The sequence below is a fragment of the Eleutherodactylus coqui genome, chromosome 7 (assembly GCF_035609145.1).
Source record: "Eleutherodactylus coqui strain aEleCoq1 chromosome 7, aEleCoq1.hap1, whole genome shotgun sequence".
Taxonomy (NCBI): domain Eukaryota; kingdom Metazoa; phylum Chordata; class Amphibia; order Anura; family Eleutherodactylidae; genus Eleutherodactylus; species Eleutherodactylus coqui.
This window is the reverse complement of record NC_089843.1, coordinates 211,392,619-211,412,066: the sequence shown is the minus strand read 5'-3', so window position 1 is coordinate 211,412,066 and position 19,448 is coordinate 211,392,619. Positions and strand designations below refer to the sequence as shown.

General features: G+C 47.4%; 1 protein-coding gene across 1 annotated transcript; it reads left to right on the top strand.

The window, feature by feature from the left end:
* The first annotated feature begins 63 nt into the window (after window positions 1-63).
* Window positions 64-15,361, top strand: SARAF (store-operated calcium entry associated regulatory factor). Its single transcript, XM_066574317.1, has 6 exons — window positions 64-211; window positions 6,350-6,528; window positions 7,869-8,259; window positions 8,357-8,480; window positions 9,412-9,527; window positions 14,569-15,361. Exons 1-6 carry the CDS (start codon window positions 133-135, stop codon window positions 14,592-14,594), a joined length of 915 nt encoding a protein of 304 aa, XP_066430414.1. The 5' UTR covers window positions 64-132; the 3' UTR covers window positions 14,595-15,361.
* Window positions 15,362-19,448: the final 4,087 nt, after the last annotated feature.

Genomic DNA, 19,448 nt, shown 5'->3' with positions numbered 1-19,448 from the left:
TTTCCTACAATTCCACCAATAGCCAACGTAAGAAAAACCACGCCCCTTTAGAGCGTCCGACCAATAGCCGTTTGACAAGCCGCAGGTAGAGGAAGATGAAACTCCTGCGTAATCCATAACAAACCAGCGACCATGACGGCGGCGGTGCGGCAGATCCTTCCGCTGCTGCTGGCGGCGCTGATGACCGGGGTGTGCGGATGGTCCCAGGACGGTAAGAGCGGAGGGGGGACTATTGTCATGGCCGAGGGGGCCGTCACCTGTGAGGGTGGCCATATGTCTGCTCACCCATACTATCGGTCAGCTGGACGGCCTCGTTAACCCCTTAGTGACCAGACTATTGAAGCCCTTTAATAAGGAGGTGACTTTTTTTTGTCTAGGTGTTTTTTGTTTCCTCCCCACTTCCAAAAAGTCTTTTTTTTTTTTTTTTTTTTTTTTTCAATAATATCATTAAGTAGTGAAAAACTTCCCTTAAGTGGGGTGAAAAGGGTTAAAATAAAAAAAACCTCAGTTTGTCCATCCTCTATGGGCCCAGCTGTTTGTTTTTGGCGCACCGTGTGGCAGGGATGTCGCGCCGTTGTTCTTCTGCGGGCCCGTCCGGGTCTGGGGATAGAAGGCTTGTAGAGTATCGTTTTTAGTTCTACTGCCCTTTAACCCCTTATGCCCCATGATGAACAGTTTGCGTCATGGGGTGTTTTGCGGTTTGTATGGGGCGCGATCAGGGGTCGATCCGTGCAGTGCGGGTGCCGGCTGTCTTTGACAACTGACACCCGGCCGTGATCAGCACTCCCGCTGTTAACCCTTTAAATGCTGCCATCACTTCTGACAGCGGCATTGACTCTGATCAGCGTTTGGGGGTCCTGAATGACCCCATCGCACAGTGAGATTGCAGGTTGCCATGACAGCTGGGGATGCCTTCTGAAAGCCGCCAGCGGTGCCACTGCAGATTACTCCTGAAGCCATGCCCGTAATGTGACTTGGTAGACTGCGGTATGATGCAATACTATGGTATTGCATCGTACTGCAGGAGCGATCAGACCATCGCAAGTTCTTGCCACCTCTTCTTCTTTCCGTGACATATAGGGCTATTTTTTTAAATTTTTACTGGGGGTAAAAAGCTTAAAAAAAAGTTGTTTTTAAAAAAAAATTTATTGGTATATTAAAAATTGGTATATTTCCGCCTACGGCGACGGTTCTGGTTGGCGTCGGCGGTGGCTCATTTTTCTTTTATGTATATATTTTTACTTTATTCTGTTATCTTTTTTTGGGGTAACACTTTTTTTCACCCTCTCCGCCCCCCACGACGTTATATAAGATCTCCGGGGGTCATTCACATTGTTTTTTCTTGTTTTTTCATACTCTTCCGCTATCACTGGGACATCCGTAGGAGCCGCAGTTAGGGGAAAGCATCCCCCTTACAGTGACTGGCAGAGCTGATGAGGGTGAGCTAGGACCCTGTAGCTCTGCTATGCCAGTGGGCACCCGGTGGTCATGTGACCCCCGGATCACATAGTGGAAGTAATCCTTCCACTTTCACTCTTAGTACATAGCGCTCATTGAGCGTTATGTACCCAGGAAAGAAGGCAGAAGCCGTTAAAAACCCCTCCTATATGAGACGTAGGAGAGGAGGACGGAAATAGTAAGAATATCTCTACTGGTTTTTTTTGTTTTTTTTTTTTTGTTTTTTTTAAATCTTTTATGTTTTTTGTCTAATTTGAAACAAATGGTTTTATACGAAGATAATGGGAGGATTAAAAGTGCCGAGTAAACGATAATAAGGAAATAGTACAAGAGACCAATATGTTTACTATAAGGACAATGCAAGTTATGTCTGCAAGTGAGAAGCTTTGGAAGAACATCATTGTGTTTTTTCCAAGATGTATTTTTTTTTTTTTTTTGTTGAACTGTAATGAAAAATATTTGCAAAAGTTTAAAATAAAAAAAAAAGTTTGGAAAAAAAAAAGAAAAAAAACCCTCCTCCCTTCTCCTCAGGGTCCTCGGCTGTGACTAACAGCTGAAAACCCCACCTGCTCCTTCCTGATTGCAGAAGCTTTAATTTCGCGCCGTACATCTGCTATCAGCTGGGATTAAAGCCCAGGACCAAGCGCTGTAAATCTACCGCACTTGGCCCTTAAGGCCTCATGTCCACGGGGAAAATCATGTAGAATCCGTAGCGGGTCCCTCCTGCCCCGCGGACATGAGGCCTAAAAATCAGAATAAACTCACCTCTCGCACGCTCTGGATCTTCCCTTCGCCGCGGCTTCATCTTCTCTCCGTCGCGGCCGGATCTTCTTTCTTCGGCCCGGCGGATGCGCAGGGCACGTCGGTGAGGTGCCCCGCGCATGCGCCGGCCCGAAGAAAAAAGATCCGTCCGCGACGGAGAGAAGATGAAGCCGTGGCGAAGGGAAGATCCGGAGCGGGTGAGTAAATTCCGATTTTGGTCTCCCACGGATCCGGACGGCTTCCATAGGCTTCAATAGAAGCCTGCAGGAGCCGTCCCCGCGGGAGACCTGCACGAAAATGGAGCATGGTCCGGATTTTTTTTAATGCTCCATTTTAAAAAAAATCCCTTTTATTGACCATCCGCGGGTATTTATCTACCTGCGGGTGGTCAATGCATCCCTATGGGGTGCGGATCCGCGGGCAGGAGAAGAGTTAAAATCCGCTGCGGACTTTAATTCTTATTTTGCCCGTAGACATGAGGCCTAAGGGGTTAAAAAAAAACTTTTCCCAAAATCAAAATCCCCCCCCCCCCCCCCACCAAAAAAAACATGTTTGGTATCGCTATGTCCGTAAAAGCCCGTTCTATCGAAGTAACACATTATTTAACCCAAACCGTGAACGTTGTGTACTTTTAAAAAATTTTTTTTTACAATGCCAGAATTGCGCTTTTCTAGTCACCCCGCCTCCAAGAAAAAAAACTTAATAAAAAGCGAATAAAAAGTCCTGTGAACTCCAAAATCGTACCAATAGAAACTACGGGACATCCTATAGGAAAGCACAAGTGTGTCAGTGGGAAAATAAAGCGGTTAAAGCCGTCAGCAGGTGGCGCTATTGCCAGGTTTTTTCACTTTTTTAGAAGGTTTTTCAGTGCATCGCGTGGCGCATTCCACGGAACCGCTGACAAATACAACTCGTCCCGCACAAGTCAGCACCTACAGCTGTGGGGGAAGGAGAGTAAGTGATATTCTGCGGGAGCCACCACCGGGGGGCAGGGGAGAGCTGACAGGTCTCTGCGCTGAGCCTATCTGACAGATCACCGCGGCATGCTGCGATTTAAAACCCATGAGCAGAGAATCGCTATGATTCTTCGTTCGTGGACAGCGGGGCCGCACTTTAAATAGTAAGTCTATGGAAAGCGTTCACTCCGTTCCCCGCGGCCGGATTATCGCCCGTGGACAGGAGGCCACAGAAAACATCGCGCCATGTTCTATTTCTGTGCGGGTCTGGCTGAGGCCAGCACAGAAACGTCAGCGGTGACGGGCCGGCTCCGCTCCCGCGCATGTGCCAGCAGCCGGCGCATAGCAGAGACGGAAGACGCCGGGAGCGCTAGAGCTGCATCTTGCTGTGAGAATTCTCGCAGTGGGATCCGGCCGTCTGCAGGCGTCCTCACACGGTTTTGGGGTACATAAACTTTATTGACTGCTTAATAGAACTTTTTATTTTTCCTTTTTTTGAAACGGTGACCGAAAAAAAAGCACAAATTTAGGGTCGTGTATTTTTTTTCCAGTGTTTATCTTGCAGGATAAATATTTTATATTAATAGATTGGACTTTTATTCACAATCATTGCCACGTGTTTTTTTTTTGTTTTTGTATGTTAAAATGGGGAAAGGGGGGTGGAGAGGGTTAAAACGTTAATGGTTTTTTGGGGATTTTTTTTTGTAATTTTGTAAAAAAACAAAAAAAATATATATATACACTACCGTTCAAAAGTTTGGGGTCACATTGAAATGTCCTTATTTTTGAAGGAAAAGCACTGTACTTTTCAATGAAGATAACTTTAAACTAGTCCTAACTTTAAACAAATGCACTCTATACATTGCTAATGTGGTAAATGACTATTCTAGCTGCAAATGCCTGGTTTTTTGTGCAAAATCTACAAAGGTGAATAGAGGCCCATTTCCAGCAACTATCACTCCAGTGTTCTAATGGTATAATGTGTTTGCTCATTGGCTCAGAAGGCTAATTGATGATTAGAAAACCCTTGTGCAATCATGTTCACACATCTGAAAACAGTCTAGCTCGTTACAGAAGCTACAAAACTGACCTTCCTGTGAGCAGATTGAGTTTCTGGAGCATCACATTTGTGGGGTCAATTAAACGCTCAAAATGGCCAGAAAAAGAGAACTTTCATCTGAAACTCGACAGTCTATTCTTGTTCTTAGAAATGAAGGCTATTCCATGCGAGAAATTGCTAAGAAATTGAAGATTTCCTACAACGGTGTGTACTACTCCCTTCAGAGGACAGCACAAACAGGCTCTAACCAGAGTAGAAAAAGAAGTGGGAGGCCGCGTTGCACAACTAAGCAAGAAGATAAGCACATTAGAGTCTCTAGTTTGAGAAACAGACGCCTCACAGGTACCCAACTGGCATCTTCATTAAATAGTACCCGCAAAACACCAGTGTCAACATCTACAGTGAAGAGGCGGCTGCGGGATTTTGGGCTTCAGGGCAGAGTGGCAAAGAAAAAGCCATATCTGAGACTGGCCAATAAAAGAAAAAGATTAAGATGGGCAAAAGAACACAGACATTGGACAGAGGAAGACTGGAAAAAAGTGTTGTGGACGGATGAATCCAAGTTTGAGGTGTTTGGATCACAAAGAAGAACGTTTGTGAGACGCAGAACAAATGAAAAGATGCTGGAAGAATGCCTGACGCCATCTGTTAAGCATGGTGGAGGTAATGTGATGGTCTGGGGTTGCTTTGGTGCTGGTAAGGTGGGAGATTTGTACAGGGTAAAAGGGATTCTGAATAAGGAAGGCTATCACTCCATTTTGCAACGCCATGCCATACCCAGTGGACAGCGCTTGATTGGAACCAATTTCATCCTACAACAGGACAATGACCCTAAACACACCTCCAAATTGTGCAAGAACTATTTACAGCAGAAGCAGGCAGCTGGTATTCTATGGGTAATGGAGTGGCCAGCGCAGTCACCAGATCTGAACCCCATTGAGCTGTTGTGGGAGCAGCTTGACCGTATGGTATGCCAGAAGTGCCCATCCAACCAATCCAACTTGTGGGAGATGCTTCTAGAAGCGTGGGGTGCAATTTCTCAAGCTTACCTCAACAAATTAACAGCTAGAATGTCAAAGGTGTGCAATGCTGTAATTGCTGCAAAAGGAGGATTCTTTGACGAAAGCAAAGTTTGATGTAAAAACAATGTTATTTCAAATACAAATCATTATTTCTAACCTTGTCAATGTCTTGACTCTATTTTCTATTCATTTCACAACGCATGGTGGTGAATAAGTGTGACTTTTCATGGAAAACACAAAATTGTTTGGGTGACCCCAAACTTTTGAACGGTAGTGTATATATTTCACTTTTTCTTTTAGTCGCCATAGGGGACTTCAGTTGGTGAATATCTGATCATTTGTAAAATATACTGCAATACTTCAGTATTGCAGTGTATGGTTTTTGTGCAGGAATTCTATTAAGATGTGCCACAGCGTGCATCAGGGGGTGGGTCAGGGGGATGGGTCGGGGGATGGGTCGGGGGATGGGTCGGGGGGTGGGTCAGGGGGATGGGTCAGAGTTGCTCTAGGGGATTAATGACTGGGCATTTTTTTTGTTTGTTTTTCCATCATTGTGTTCCTAGAACCGTAACATTTTTTTCCCGCTGTCACTGTGTGGGATTGTGACCGTACGGGTTATTATGGTTGTTTATTCCCATAATAATGGTGGTTTTGTAGTGAAAGACGTGGTTTTTATTTTTGTATATTGAACTATTTAACTTTTTTTCACATTTTTTTTCCTTTTTTGTCCCTCAAGCAGACTTGAAGTGGCACCTGTTCAACCGCTGCTATACTACACTGCACAGCGTATGTAATGCAGTGTAGTGCACCTTGTATAGCTGACTTACCAAATCATGCCGGAGGCGGAGTCTAACAGGCCTACTTACATGGCAGACCCAAAGGCCTTGATCAGACCTTCATGGGAACCCATCAGCACCCCGCAGTTGCGTTGCAAGGTGCCGATGTGTGACGGGGCGCGCCTCCTCCACCTGTCCACCACTTACGTGCTGCGATTTCTCTTGCGCCGTGTCACATGTTGATTTACTACAAGAACGCGTTTTATGTATTTTAGTGACTTTTTGGTTAAAACTTGTAAATGTGATTTCTTCCAGAGCGTGTCTTACTGCGGGAAGTCCAGGCCATCACACTACACAATGACCGCTACACCACCGCGCGGCGGGCGGCTGCTGTCCCTCAGCTGAAATGCATGGGGGGTAGTGCCGGCTGCCGCGCCACGGAGCTACAGGTGGTGCAGTGCTACAACAGAGGATGGGATGGCGTTGACGTCCAGGTAAGTCGTACACTGGGATATTTTATGCCAACTTACCTCGCTCTCATATGTTTAATGCATTCTATAGAAGAGGGGTGGAGCCTAACCTGAAGCTATAGCTCCGCCTACTGTAAAGCATCAGGGCCGGGCCTGTCGGGTCTGACTTGCCGCTAATTTGAAACTATGAACTAGATTCTGTGGACGCCGAACATTAGACATGGGGGGGGGGGGGGGGCTGATCCACTAGTCCAAATACAACCGGTTTCTGTTGCAAATTACACCAGGAAGCCGTCTTGCATGCTTTGCGACTAGAGATGAGCGAACGTACTCGTTTCGAGTAATTACTTGACCGAGCACCGCGATTTTCGAGTACTTCAGTACTCAGGTGAAAAGATTCGGGGGCGGGGGGGTAGCAGCGGGGAACAGGGGGGAGCCCTCTCTCTCTCCCTATCCCCCCCACTCACCCACGGCACCCCCTGAATCTTTTCGCCCGAGTACGGAAGTACTCGACAATCGCGGTATTCAGGCGGAAAAGGGGCGTGGCCGAGTACGTTCGCTCATCTCTATTTGCGACACATTAGCAGGTGTTTTTGGACAATATCAGACAGTTTTTTTTGTTTTTTTTACTTATCTGAAAAAAGGGAGGGGCCTAAACGGTGCCACAAATTGTGCCAAAATTTTGGCACAACTTTTGTCTTAGACTAGACGGCCTGATAATTTAACAGATTTACCATTTGGCAAAGCACATTTTAAGGCTAAATTTACACAGACAAGCAGCCCAATATCACACTTGACAACTAGCGTTTTTTCTCTCTATGTGTTTTTGATTAAAAATCACATTTCTTCTGTAAATTTGTAATCCCCCCCCCCTGACTCGGCCTGTCCATAGACTTTAATGGGAAAAATCGCATCACACTCAGATGCACACCTTACGGCCTGCGAGTACCATGCAATTTTTCTTGTTCTTCTAAGAGCCCATAGGAAACACTGGGGCGATTCCTTCCACGGGAACACCCAATAAAGACGGGCAATGTCCACAAGATGCGGTGGAGGGGGGGGGGGTTTGATCACCGGAACTGTCATGTTTAACATGCTGATCTCCTATGGGAGCCGTGGAAGCAGGCTGTTTGCACCATGGACGTGTGAACGGGCTGCTCTGCGGAGCTAGGGGCAGCCCGTTCACGTGATCTTTTCCTGCATGTCAGGAGCGTGGTTTACACGTTGCTTAGCAGCGTGTAAACCACGCTCGTCTGAACGAGGCCTAAGCATAGAAACCCCGTTTAGGCAAGTATTGTGCAATAGTTCCTCACGTTCTCAGCACTATGTGTGGACACACGGCCTCAATGATATTTTTGTTCCAGTGGGAATGCAAGGTGGAGATGGACAGCGCTTACCGATTCGGAAAAATAGAAGTGAGCTGCGAGGGCTATGAATATCCTGCCGATCCTTACATCCTGCGTGGCTCCTGCGGGCTGGAGTATACTCTGGAGCTGTCCGAGGAAGGACGGAGGAGATCTCAAGGTGGCTACAGAGACAAGTCCAGTGACTGGAGCAGTCAGCACTCCTCCTACGGCAGCGAGATCCTACAGTATCTGGTCATTCTCGGGCTGGCCTATGGTGTCTACAAGCTATTTCTGAGTGGGCCTTCAGGACAGCAGCAGCATCCCAACCCAGATGATTATGGTCACGAGCACCAAACCTACAGCCAGGCCAGTGCACCTCCACCTCCAGGCTTCAAAGAAAACGTCACCGGTAAGAAGCCTCTTCATTCTCTGATTCTGTTTCAGGAAAGACTTGAGAGAGAAATTAGGAAAATTACAAAAATTCTGATAGAATTCATGTCATTTAGGTGCTTCGTCGGGATTCGTAAACTTTGGGACTTCGTCATCCGGCAGCTGGACCAACCAAAGACCTGGGTTTTGGACTGGCTTGGGATCTGGTCTTGGACTTGGCTATCTGTTTGGCAGTCAAAGGTAAGAATTCAATCTGTGTATCTCACCCCAAAGTACAATGTTAAAGGGGTTGTCAGAGTTAAGGAAACCCCTATAACCGGGTCCCCCATGTGTCAAAATAACAAATCAGTTGTTACTTGCCTCTGCCTGCTCATCCCTCATCGCTGGCTGCTGTCTGTTTACAGGCTGCTGCAGCAGCGAGTGACTGTGCTCAGTCTGATCGCTGTCATTGGCTGCTGCAGCTTGTGTGCAGACAGGCTCAGGCTGACTGCAGCCTGTAAAGGGACATCACAGGGAGGCCTAGAGTCGCCGGTGAGGGACAAGCTGGGGAGCAGGAGAGGTGAGTAACTACTTATTTGTTGTTCTAACACATGGAGGAAGCTGTTGGTAGCCTCCAGCATGGAATTAGTGTAGCATGCTGGAAGCCACATGGACCCCATTATACAGATCACTGGGGTCCATCCCACACCGTTGAGGTCTGGCATGCGGGTCTAGTATTTTTGTTATTTGGCTCCGGTATAAACTACATAACTCCTGCTAAACACCTATACACTAGATTTGGGGAAACAACTCTTATTAATGAAGCCCAAAACTCTACCTAAAAAGGCCAGGATGCACTCGGATTAGTACCTGATGGTGTACAAAACCAATGCCTGGCAAGAAATCACACAAATGGGGAAATTGCATATATGGCTAAAAAATATGATGCGTACAGACCAAATGGATGGCACGCCCCCCCCCCCCCCCCCCAATGTCATCTGTCTGGGTGCTTCGTTGGGGGGGGGGGGGGGGGGGGGGGTGGCGGCGCAGTGTGGTGGTCTTTGATAAGATGAGCACTTCAACTTGATTGAAAGTGGTTTTCCACCAAAAAGGTGCTTAATATTCTAGCCACATAGCCCCTACAGAAGGAACACATGAGGGTTTTTAATGTCTGTCTTTTGTTTTTTCTTAGGCCTCAGACAGTCTATTCCTCCCACTATTCATCATATACACCGCATGACAGTATGTGGGGCAGACCTTCGTTTCATAGACCTTCTCACAGCACGCCCAGCGTCGGAACAACATCCGGTAAGGTTATGGCTACTTGACCTTGTCATGGGCTCGGTGATTGGGTCTGAACACTCCTCCCAGCACCACTTGGGGTAATGGTGTATTATAACGTCTGAGTGCATGTAGTGATTACTTATTACGGGGTTCTATATTGCTGGACAGTGCTTTTAAAATACTTTAAAGGGGTTGTCCCGCGGCAGCAAGTGGGGTTCAGCACTTCTGTATGGCCATATTAATGCACTTTGTGCACTTTGTGCACTTCTGCATGCGCAGAAGACCTCTGCGGCGTGAGCACGCCGGAGCGGGACAGAAGAGGGCAGACTGCGCAAGCGCGTCTAATCCAGGCAGAAGAAGGCTTCGGTCAGCGCCATGGAGACGGGGACGCCAACACCGGAGTGGGTAAGTATATAACTTCTGTATGGCTCATATTTAATGCACGATGTATATTACAAAGTGCATTAATATGGCCATACAGAAGTGCTGAACCCCACTTGCTGCCGCAGGACAACCCCTTTAAGCGGCGGCTTCCAACGCACACACCCGGGGAATGACTGGGAAGATAAGTATAACCCTTACATCCCTGGATTCAGCGGGTCACCTACCTTCAGCATATAAGCTTAGCTCGTAGGACTAAAAGTAGGTGACGGAGTCTTTTGTAACTCCCATCCACTTCTATGGGAGTTTAGGCAACGGCATGGTACAAGATGTCTGGTGGTTTCTACAGAAGCCGTCCACCTCTCGGACCCTAGATGCTGCACCAGCGGGGTGGTGAGACAGTATGGGGCTGGGGGCCCAAGTGGGAACACCCCTTTAAGGGAATATTATTTTTGAACTTTTTAGTTAGAATATACAACTAATATGCAGCACAATAACTAATGTATACTATTGTATGCGCTGATTTAAACTTATGTACCGTACTACAAGGTATGCACTGGCCATATAGCAGGGTGCTTTCTAAAGGGCACGGCTGCTGCTCCTATAGGCAAACCTCACCAATATCCCTTTAAAATGTCAAAGGAAGACCTTGTGAAGGGTTAAAAGGCAATAAATGAGTTATGATGGTATTGTACGCTCCATTCACTGCAGTTTCCATAACTTGGTGTGAATGGGTTAATTGACCCATGTGACTCACGGTCAGGATCCCGCTTGTTGCGTATTATTGAGTACCCGGACCTGTAAGCTGCCGGTCCCTGTATTCTCTGCACGCCGTGCGCTTGTAGTGACCGTCCAGCGCTGCTTTCTGGAGTGGAGATAATAGTGAGCGTTTCCGCTGCATGAGCATTTCCAGAGCGGCGGCCACATGTCATCACGGGTCGCCGCACCCATCAGTTGGCCACCAACCAACGCCTGCCACTGGTTCTGCTGTCGGGACAGCTTGCAAAACAAAGTTTCCCGTCACTTGGAACCATTTAAGCAGCGAGACTAGGAAAATACTGTCAGGGCTTGTCGGCGTCTGCAGTGATGCTTGGAGGATTTGTCGAGGTGTCGGGGGGGGACAACCACAGAGGTGGCCCAGATTTGCATGCCATGGTCAGGGCTAGTTACTGGTAAGGCTTCCTAGGGTACACCGCCCTAGTCCTGCAACTGGAATAAAGCCAGTTCCTCTTACAGGATTGGACGGCTTGCATTGACATCAGTGGACCGCGGATGGCGAGTGGGGAATCCCTAATCCAAATCCGCCCTTCAGAGCCCGGCCCAATCCTGCCTGTGGTGTTAGTGAGATGACGGATGCAAAACCTTCTCTACAGAGCAGGACGTATCGGACCCGTATGGGGCTCTGTGGTCGGTGGGGAAACTGCAGGATTTGGGGATTCATTTTTAAACTATAGATGGTGACACAATAAAAAATCCCCTTCTTAAATATGTTTAGCAGTTACGTGGCTTGTATAAAAGGTCGTTTTCTGATGACCCTTCCCTGTAAATCACGTGATCAGCCATTTCTATGCACACGGTATCCGTATACAACATTGAGTAACTGTGCAACTATGTTTGTTCTCATCTCATTGGGCGGGAGCTGTAGGCGGTATGTTGTAGCCCATTGTGGTTCATCTCCTGGGGTTCCTTTGTGCTCTGGACATTCGTGTTCTGGCAGGTACATCTAGTCCTCACACCCCGCTGCGCTACACTCTGATGTAGAGAATCAACGCATCCAGAATCCAGTGTGTCGCAGAGGATACTTTACAGGGGTTTCCAATCACTGCCAGCAGAAGTCTCAATTTGGCCCCTTGTCCACAGGCGTTGCGGTATTCCGCGGCGGAGATCCCGGGAGCAGGAGCCGCAGACGGTTCTCCCCAGGTCAGCCTAATCTGATAGATAGGCTGACCGTGGAGAATCGGGGTAATTCGCAGCATGCTGTAAATTGCCGGCCGCGAGCGGAGAATCGCAATGATTCTCTGCTTGTGGACAGGGGGCAGGCGCTTTCCAAAGCAACGCTATGGAAAGCTATAGACTGCGTGGACAGGGGGCCTTAAAAGGAACTTATCACCTTCCTCCAGCGCCATGGTGCCCGGGGTCCCTTTAACCCCTTAAAGACACGTCCCCGCTCATTTTCATTTTTCCCCCCACCCTTTCCTTTAAAAAAAAAATTGAAAATCAATCCTAACTCTTTCAGTTATCCGTCGACGTGGCTGCATGAGGGCTTGCTTTTTGCAGGAAGAATTGTATTTCTTAATGGTACTATTTAATGTACTGAAAAACTAAAAAAAAATGCAAAGTGGAGTGAAATGGATAAAAAAAAGGAAATTCCACCATATTTGTGTGCGTCTTGTGTCCACAGCGTACGCACACCAACCACAATGACCTGTTAACTTTATTCTATGGGTCAGTGCAATTACTACAATACCACATTTTTATAATTTTTTTTTTCAGGTTTTGTTTTTGTTCTTTTTTCTGTACTACGTTTTATTTTTTGTCAGATATATTTAGCTTTTTTACATTTTTTTTTTTTCTGCCGCCGTGTTCTGACAGCCATAAGTTTATTTTTCTGTTGACACAGTTGGGATTTTTACGGGAACAGCGATACCAAATATGTTTTTATGTCTTATTATTTAGATTATTTTATTATAAATATGGCAATAGGGATTTTTTTTTTAAACTTCTATTATGTTTTATTTTTTTTTTCCTAGTTTAGTAAAATTTTTAAAACTTATTTTAACTTTTTTTTTTTTTTTTTTTTAATCCCCAAGGGGGACGAGAACATGCAACGCTTTGATCTCTCCTGCAGTATGATGTAATGCTATCAGGCAGCCTATCAAGCCACCCCCACAGGCATGGCTTGATAGGCATTCTGCCATGACAGCCTTGGGGTCTTTCAGGAGGCCCCCGACTGCCATGACACCTGCATGGCTCCCTGCGATCTCCCTTCATACATAACCCGAACGTGCAGGACTCAACTGTGCGTCCTGTAGCGTTAAGGGGTTAAGCTCTTGAGTAGAGGAGTGGCTGTGACTCAAGATCAGGACAGAGTAACAATGGCTTTACAAAGTTACTCAGCCTTATATGTACTACAACTGCCAAATATTAAGCCTGACTGAACGGCCCCATGAAACCTACACTAGCCTGCCAAAAGTATGTATTCACATTTGGTAATACTTACTGGGGCTTCTTCGGCCCTAATGACATCAGATATTCTCCGTAGCATACTTTCTACTAACAGCTAATACACTTCGGCTGGTATTTCCCTCCATTCATACTGCAAATGTCTGGCAAGTTCTCTCAAAGAAGATGCCTCGACCTTTCTACAATGGCAAAAGAAAGAACGTTCTATGGAGTGACGAATGTCTTATGTAGCGTGGTCTTCGTCCTTTGGTTGTAGTTGCAAAAACCATGAGAGAGAGACCATGTCACATAAAACATCCACACAACACATTGGGGCACAAGGCATCCTCCACACCCAGGTACGCCCATCTGATTTGAAGATGGAGTTGCACGATTCATCACGCCATTCTTCCATCGCTCAAGTCCCCAATGGTAATGCTTCTTGCACTATTGTAGACAGGTCAATGCATCTCCTTTCAGAGAACACACCAGACATTTGCAGGATGAATTGAGGGAAACACCCGCTGAAATGTATTAGATGTACTCTAGTATAGAGAAAACCTAATTCGATTTATTCTCATTGCTCAGGTACCGTATATACCGGCGTATAAGGCGACGGGGCGTATAAGACGACCCCCCAACTGTCACCTTATACGCCGGTATTCAGTGGAGAAAAAAAAAAAATTTTATTACTCACCTCCCACGGCGTTCTGTCGCGCTCCGGCAGGATGTCGCTCGCTCCGGCAGGCTGTCGCTCGCTCCTCGTCCCCGCCGCAGCATAGCTTTCTGAATGCGGGGCTTGAAATCCCCGCTTCCAGAAAGCTAATACACACGCCGGCAGCCATGACATCATTGAATGGCTGTGATTGGCTAAAGCACACGTGGCTTCAGCCAATCACACTATTCAATGACATCATTGAATGGGTGTGATTGCTAACACGTGCGCCTTCAGCCAATCACAGCCATTCAATGATGTCATTGAATAGTGTGATTGGCTGAAGCCACGTGTGCTTTAGCCAATCACAGCCATTCAATGCTGTCATGGCTGCCGGCGTGTGTATTAGCTTTCTGGAAGCGGGGATTTCAAGCCCCGCATTCAGAAAGCTATGCTGCGGCGGGGACGAGGAGCGAGCGACAGCCTGCCGGAGCGAGCGACATCCTGCCGGAGCGCGACAGAACGCCGTGGGAGGTGAGTAATAAAATTTTTTTTTTTTACACTTTTTTTTTTTTTTGTATTACCGGCGCATAAAACGACCCCCGACTGCAGAGCAGATTTTTCGGGGTTCAAAAGTCGTCTTATACGCCGGTATATACGGTAATTGTTGTGTCCCCCATGGAACAGTCATATAGTGCTCTATATGGAATTAACATAAATGCCTACAGCGTCCTCTATCACTATGATTACCCTGCAAATTAACCCTTTGCCTGTCAGGCAATAATCAAATAGTAGCTTTTACCTGTCCAGTAGAAAAAAAAATTAAGTTTCCTGCATTTAGAATTAAACTTTTTTTTTTCCTTTTAGGTTTTGGAGGTACAAAAAGAAGATGAATCAGTTAAGAATCGTCCGTGTGTGAAGAGCGCCGCTGTCAGGACTAATGGAGCTGTGCATCGGGAACACCAACACTTTGTAGAGCGGGTGTTTGTAGCATTGTGTGATGGACTTATTTACATATGATATTTGATATATAGCGATGTGTTTTGTAAATATACGTAAAGCTTTCTGTAGCCCCTGCCTGCTGATGGCATCGGCGCCAGTTGGGCGCACTGACTGCAATTGGACGTTATTGGCCATCATGCAGTGAAGTGGCTGGAATCGTTCCACATTTCAGGGCATCGTGGAAGTTAAAGGGGTTGTCTCGCGAAACCAAGTGGGGTTATACACTTCTGTATGGCCATATTAATGCACTTTGTAATGTACATCGTGCATTAATTATGAGCCATACAGAAGTTATTCACTTACCTGCTCCGTTGCTAGCGTCCTCGTCTCCATGGTTCCGTCTAAATTCGCTGGCGGCTTGCTTTTTTTAGACGCGCTTGCGAAGTCCGGTCTTCTGCTCTGAGCACGAGCCGCTTCAGTGTGCTCCCCGCTACAGCTCTTCTGCGCATGCGCAGACCAGCTGTGACTTCTCGGGAGCGCGCTGGAGCGGCCATTCTGCTACCATCCTCTGTTAGAGAGGGGTGCAGAAACTTGAGCAGCCCAGCCGAGAAGCCGCCCAGCAGCCCATGTAAGTGAGGGGTCGGGGTGATGTGTGCGCAGGGGGGACTGCACCGCTGGGCCCCGGGGCCTAGCGCGGGGGCCCCGGGGCCTAGCGCGGGGGGCCCCGGGGCCTAGCGCGGGGGGCCCCGGGGCCTAGCGCGGGGGGCCCCGGGGCCTAGCGCGGGCGGCCCCGGGGCCTAGCGCGGGGGGCCCCGGGGCCTAGCGCGGGGGGCCCCGGGGCCTAGCGCGGGGGGCCCCGGGGCCTAGCGCGGCGGGCCCCGGGGCCTAGCGCCGGTTACCTGCTGCCTGGCGGTGGGTGACTGTGGCCAAAGAGCGTGTGCCGTGGTCGGCCGCGTTCAATCCCACGGGCCGGTCGGCGGCTGCGGGGCGTCTGGTTGTCAGGGAGACACAGCTGGTAGCGTCTCGGGAGCGCGCACGTCGGGCTACAGCAAGCGACGGGAAAAGAGCCAGCGGCCATCTTGGGGAAACTTTTTATAAGTTGCTGAAACGCTGGAACTGTAAGTAGAAACCGGCTAGAAAAGTCATTTACAGGGGGGCTTAGTAATGTATGCTTAATAAGGGGGACTGGGCAAAAAAAAATCTTCACTGCTTCCTCGAGACAACCCCTTTAAATCTGCAGATTGATGAAGCTGCGATCCAAGTCTACAGATACTTGACCGCACGTTCACCATCGTTCTCCTATTTTATTTGCTTCATTCTGTTGCATGCAGAAAAAATTTTCTAACAAATGACAGTTTCTTCATATTAGGCCTCGTTCACACAGGTGACACGGCATAGCCGCGAGAAAAATGCAATTTTGTAGCGCTACATGCCAGGATTTTCAGGTCAGGGGGGGGACTTGAAATATAACCCCTACCCCAAAAATAGAATATATGTCATCTTAGAAGCGCTGTGCAGCTTCTTCTTGGTCCCTGGCACTGTTTTTTATCTCTTCTGGCCTTGGATTGAAAAATCCCCACCCCCTGGAAATGCTAGGTGTGATTGGCTGATGCTTAGCCAATCAGAGGCAGCGTTTCCAGAAGGCAGGATTTTTCAATCCCTGGCCAGAAGAGATGGAGAATAGTGGCATGGACCCAGAGAGAAGATGCGGCCAGGTTGACAGCGCTTCTAAGGTGATGTATGCTGGGTTTTTTTGTTTTTCCTGCAGCTTGGGTTATGGCTCTTACTTCCTAGTGTCAAAGTTGCAATGCACGCAAATTGCATATTCATGCAACGCAACAGAGAGGAAGGCTCCATAGGGATACATGGGCTACAAAAGCTCAGGTTGAGGGCATATCGCCGGACCTGTGAGGTTTCTGTGTTGGGTTGTCGCATGCTACAAAACCTCTCATGGGTGAAGGAATCCATAGGAAAGCATGGGCTTCTCATACATGCGATTTGTAGCAACGCGACAAAAGTCACGTGACTTTGGTGCCCGTGTGAAGGAGGCCTTAACAAAACTTTTTTTTTTTTTTTTTTTTAACTGAAAGTGCTGGGTCCACGCGGGGGCGGAGTTACAGCGGAAAGCCTGCCTCCAATAGTGTGTGTTTATTGCATATTTCTTTTTTTTAACTTTGCTTTATTTAACAGAACACAAAATTACGGTACAGAGCATATTTGCTTGGCAAAAAAAAATATTCTACATGGCATTGATTGTTTCTATGCAAATAATATACATGCGTAGAAGTACATTTAACATTGATCTGTACCTATATAGACTGGTCAATAAAAAGGAAAAACATTGCTTCTTGTTTTGTTTTACTTCGTTTCATATTGAACATTTGAACAACAGTATAGGGGGGAGGGAGTGTCGGAGAGCCCGCGCCGGGCAGCCGCTCGGTGCTTGGCGGAAAGGTGGAAGGTACATTAGGGATACAAGTGGAACGTAGGGAGGGATGAGGAAGATACGAAGTCCAGAGGGGGGAGGGAAAGGGTGGGAACTCGGATGAAACTCAGATTGCTGATAGAGTTTGTCGGTTAATGAGCCAGAGGCCCCAGATCTCCTGAAACCTTCCCGGGCATCCTCTGTTCTTGTAGATAATTTTTTCATATGGAGTGACGTCATTTATTAGTTTTATCCATTGTGTTAGTAGGGGTGGGTCTGCAGCCATCCAGTGCAGTACCACCACTTTGCGGGCCAGGAACAGTATTTTCCTGAGGAAGGTGCGTGTATATTTGGGCCATTGATCTTCCGGCAGTAGGCCAAATAGAATTACTTTGGGATCCATTGATATAGTAAATGGGGGTAGTAAAAGTGAGTTTGTAAAGGCTGTAATGTCGGACCAGAAATTGTTTACTGGCGGACAGTCCCAGATTAAATGCCAAAAGTTCGCCCCAGGTTGGTGGCATCTGTGGCATGAGTTTGATGGGACGTTGCCCATTTGGTGTAGTCGGTTGGGGGTGAGATAAGCTTGATGGATTATATAAAGTTGGATCAGTTTATTATTCACGGCGGGAGAGACAGACAGGTGGGATTCCATAATGTCTGTCCAATCGTCAGTTGTGAGGGATGGGATGGAGAGCATCCATTTATTAAAGACTGGAAGTGGGTTATGGTTTATTTTGGCTGAGAGCAAATGTGTATAAAGTGCCGAAATCAAGCCCTTGGGTCCTTGGGATTTAAGGATTCCGATGGTAGGGAAATTGGATATCTGAGTAGAGTTGGGGGGAAACTGGGTGGTCAGTGCGTGCCTAAGTTGAAAGAATCTGAACAGCTGGAGGTGCGGGGATTGTACTAGGTCGCGCAGTTGAGTGAATGTAGGGAGTATACCATCTATGTATACCTCTCTCAGCGAGGTGACCCCCAGATTCCTCCAGTATTGGGGGTCTGGGACTGACTGCAAAGCCGTCAGGCCTGGGTTATTCCAGAGAGGGAGATCGGATACCGTATCGTCAAATCTCTGGATAGATTTTGTCTCTCTCCACACACTCAGCGCCAGTCTGTGGAGTGGTAATAAATCGGAGGGGTTTGAGCATTCGGGAAACTCCAAGTACACCAACAGATTGTTGCCTTTCACTTGATGTTCAAGGTATTGGTCTGTGGTGGGTTTCCCTGTATTTTGGAACCACGGACGTAGATTGCGAAGTTGGCCAGCTAGATAATATAGTCTGAGATCTGGGAGGGACATGCCAGCCTGGGTCTTGGGTCTCTGTAGTGACATTAAACTTAGTTTGAGTCTCGATGAGCCCCATATAAATGAGGAGATGTGGGAGTTTAGGGATTGGAAATATCGTTTGGGGACGATCACAGGCATGTGCTGTAAAATATATAAGCATTTCGGTTGTATAGCCATTTTGACTAGGTTTATGCGGCCCGCAACTGATAGGGGCAACCTGGACCATTGTTTAAGTTTGTATCTTATGGTTTCAAATAGAGGGTTAATGTTTTCTTCCAGGGCTTTGTTGTGGTTTCGGGTTATGTTTATCCCAAGGTATTTGAACGTTGATACTACCGCCAGGCCATATCTAGCTACTGAGGGGTCTATCACAGGGTTATGGTCCATGTATAGGATCGTGGATTTGGACCAATTAACTTGTAGGCCTGAGTACTGGGCAAATTTGTCAATATGGTATAAGGCCTGGGGGAAGGAGGTTTCTGGATTTGATAAAAACAGGATCGTGTCATCCGCATAAAGGCCCACCTTACTCTCCAGGCCACCCCACTTGATTCCGGTTACGGCCGATGTGGATCTCAAGCGAATCGCCAGCGCCTCTATGGCTATGGCGAATAAGGCCGGGGATAGTGGGCAGCCCTGACGGGTGCCCCTGGTCAATGAGAAGTCGGCCGATGGAATACCGTTTACAGTTACGTTGGCGCTTGGGGATTTATATATTATCTTGATCCAGTGTATGAACTGGGGACCGAAACCGAAGCGGTGAAGGCAGGCCTCCAGAAAGCTCCACTCCAGGGAGTCGAAGGCTTTCATCACGTCCAGTGATGCGAGGGCCTAGGGCATGTTAAATTTGGTACCGATCTGAATGGCGGTCTGGACTTTTCGTATATTGATTGTTGTAGACTTCCCTGGCATAAAGCCAGTTTGGTCTGGGTGTATAATAGAGAGAATGACTTAGTTTAGTCTAGTTGCTAGGACTTTGGTTAGGATTTTGTAGTCTGCATTGACTAGCGAAATGGGTCGATAGGAGCTACAGTCTAGCAGGTTTTTGTTGGGCTTTAGTAAAACGATTATGGTGGCTTTATAGAAGGA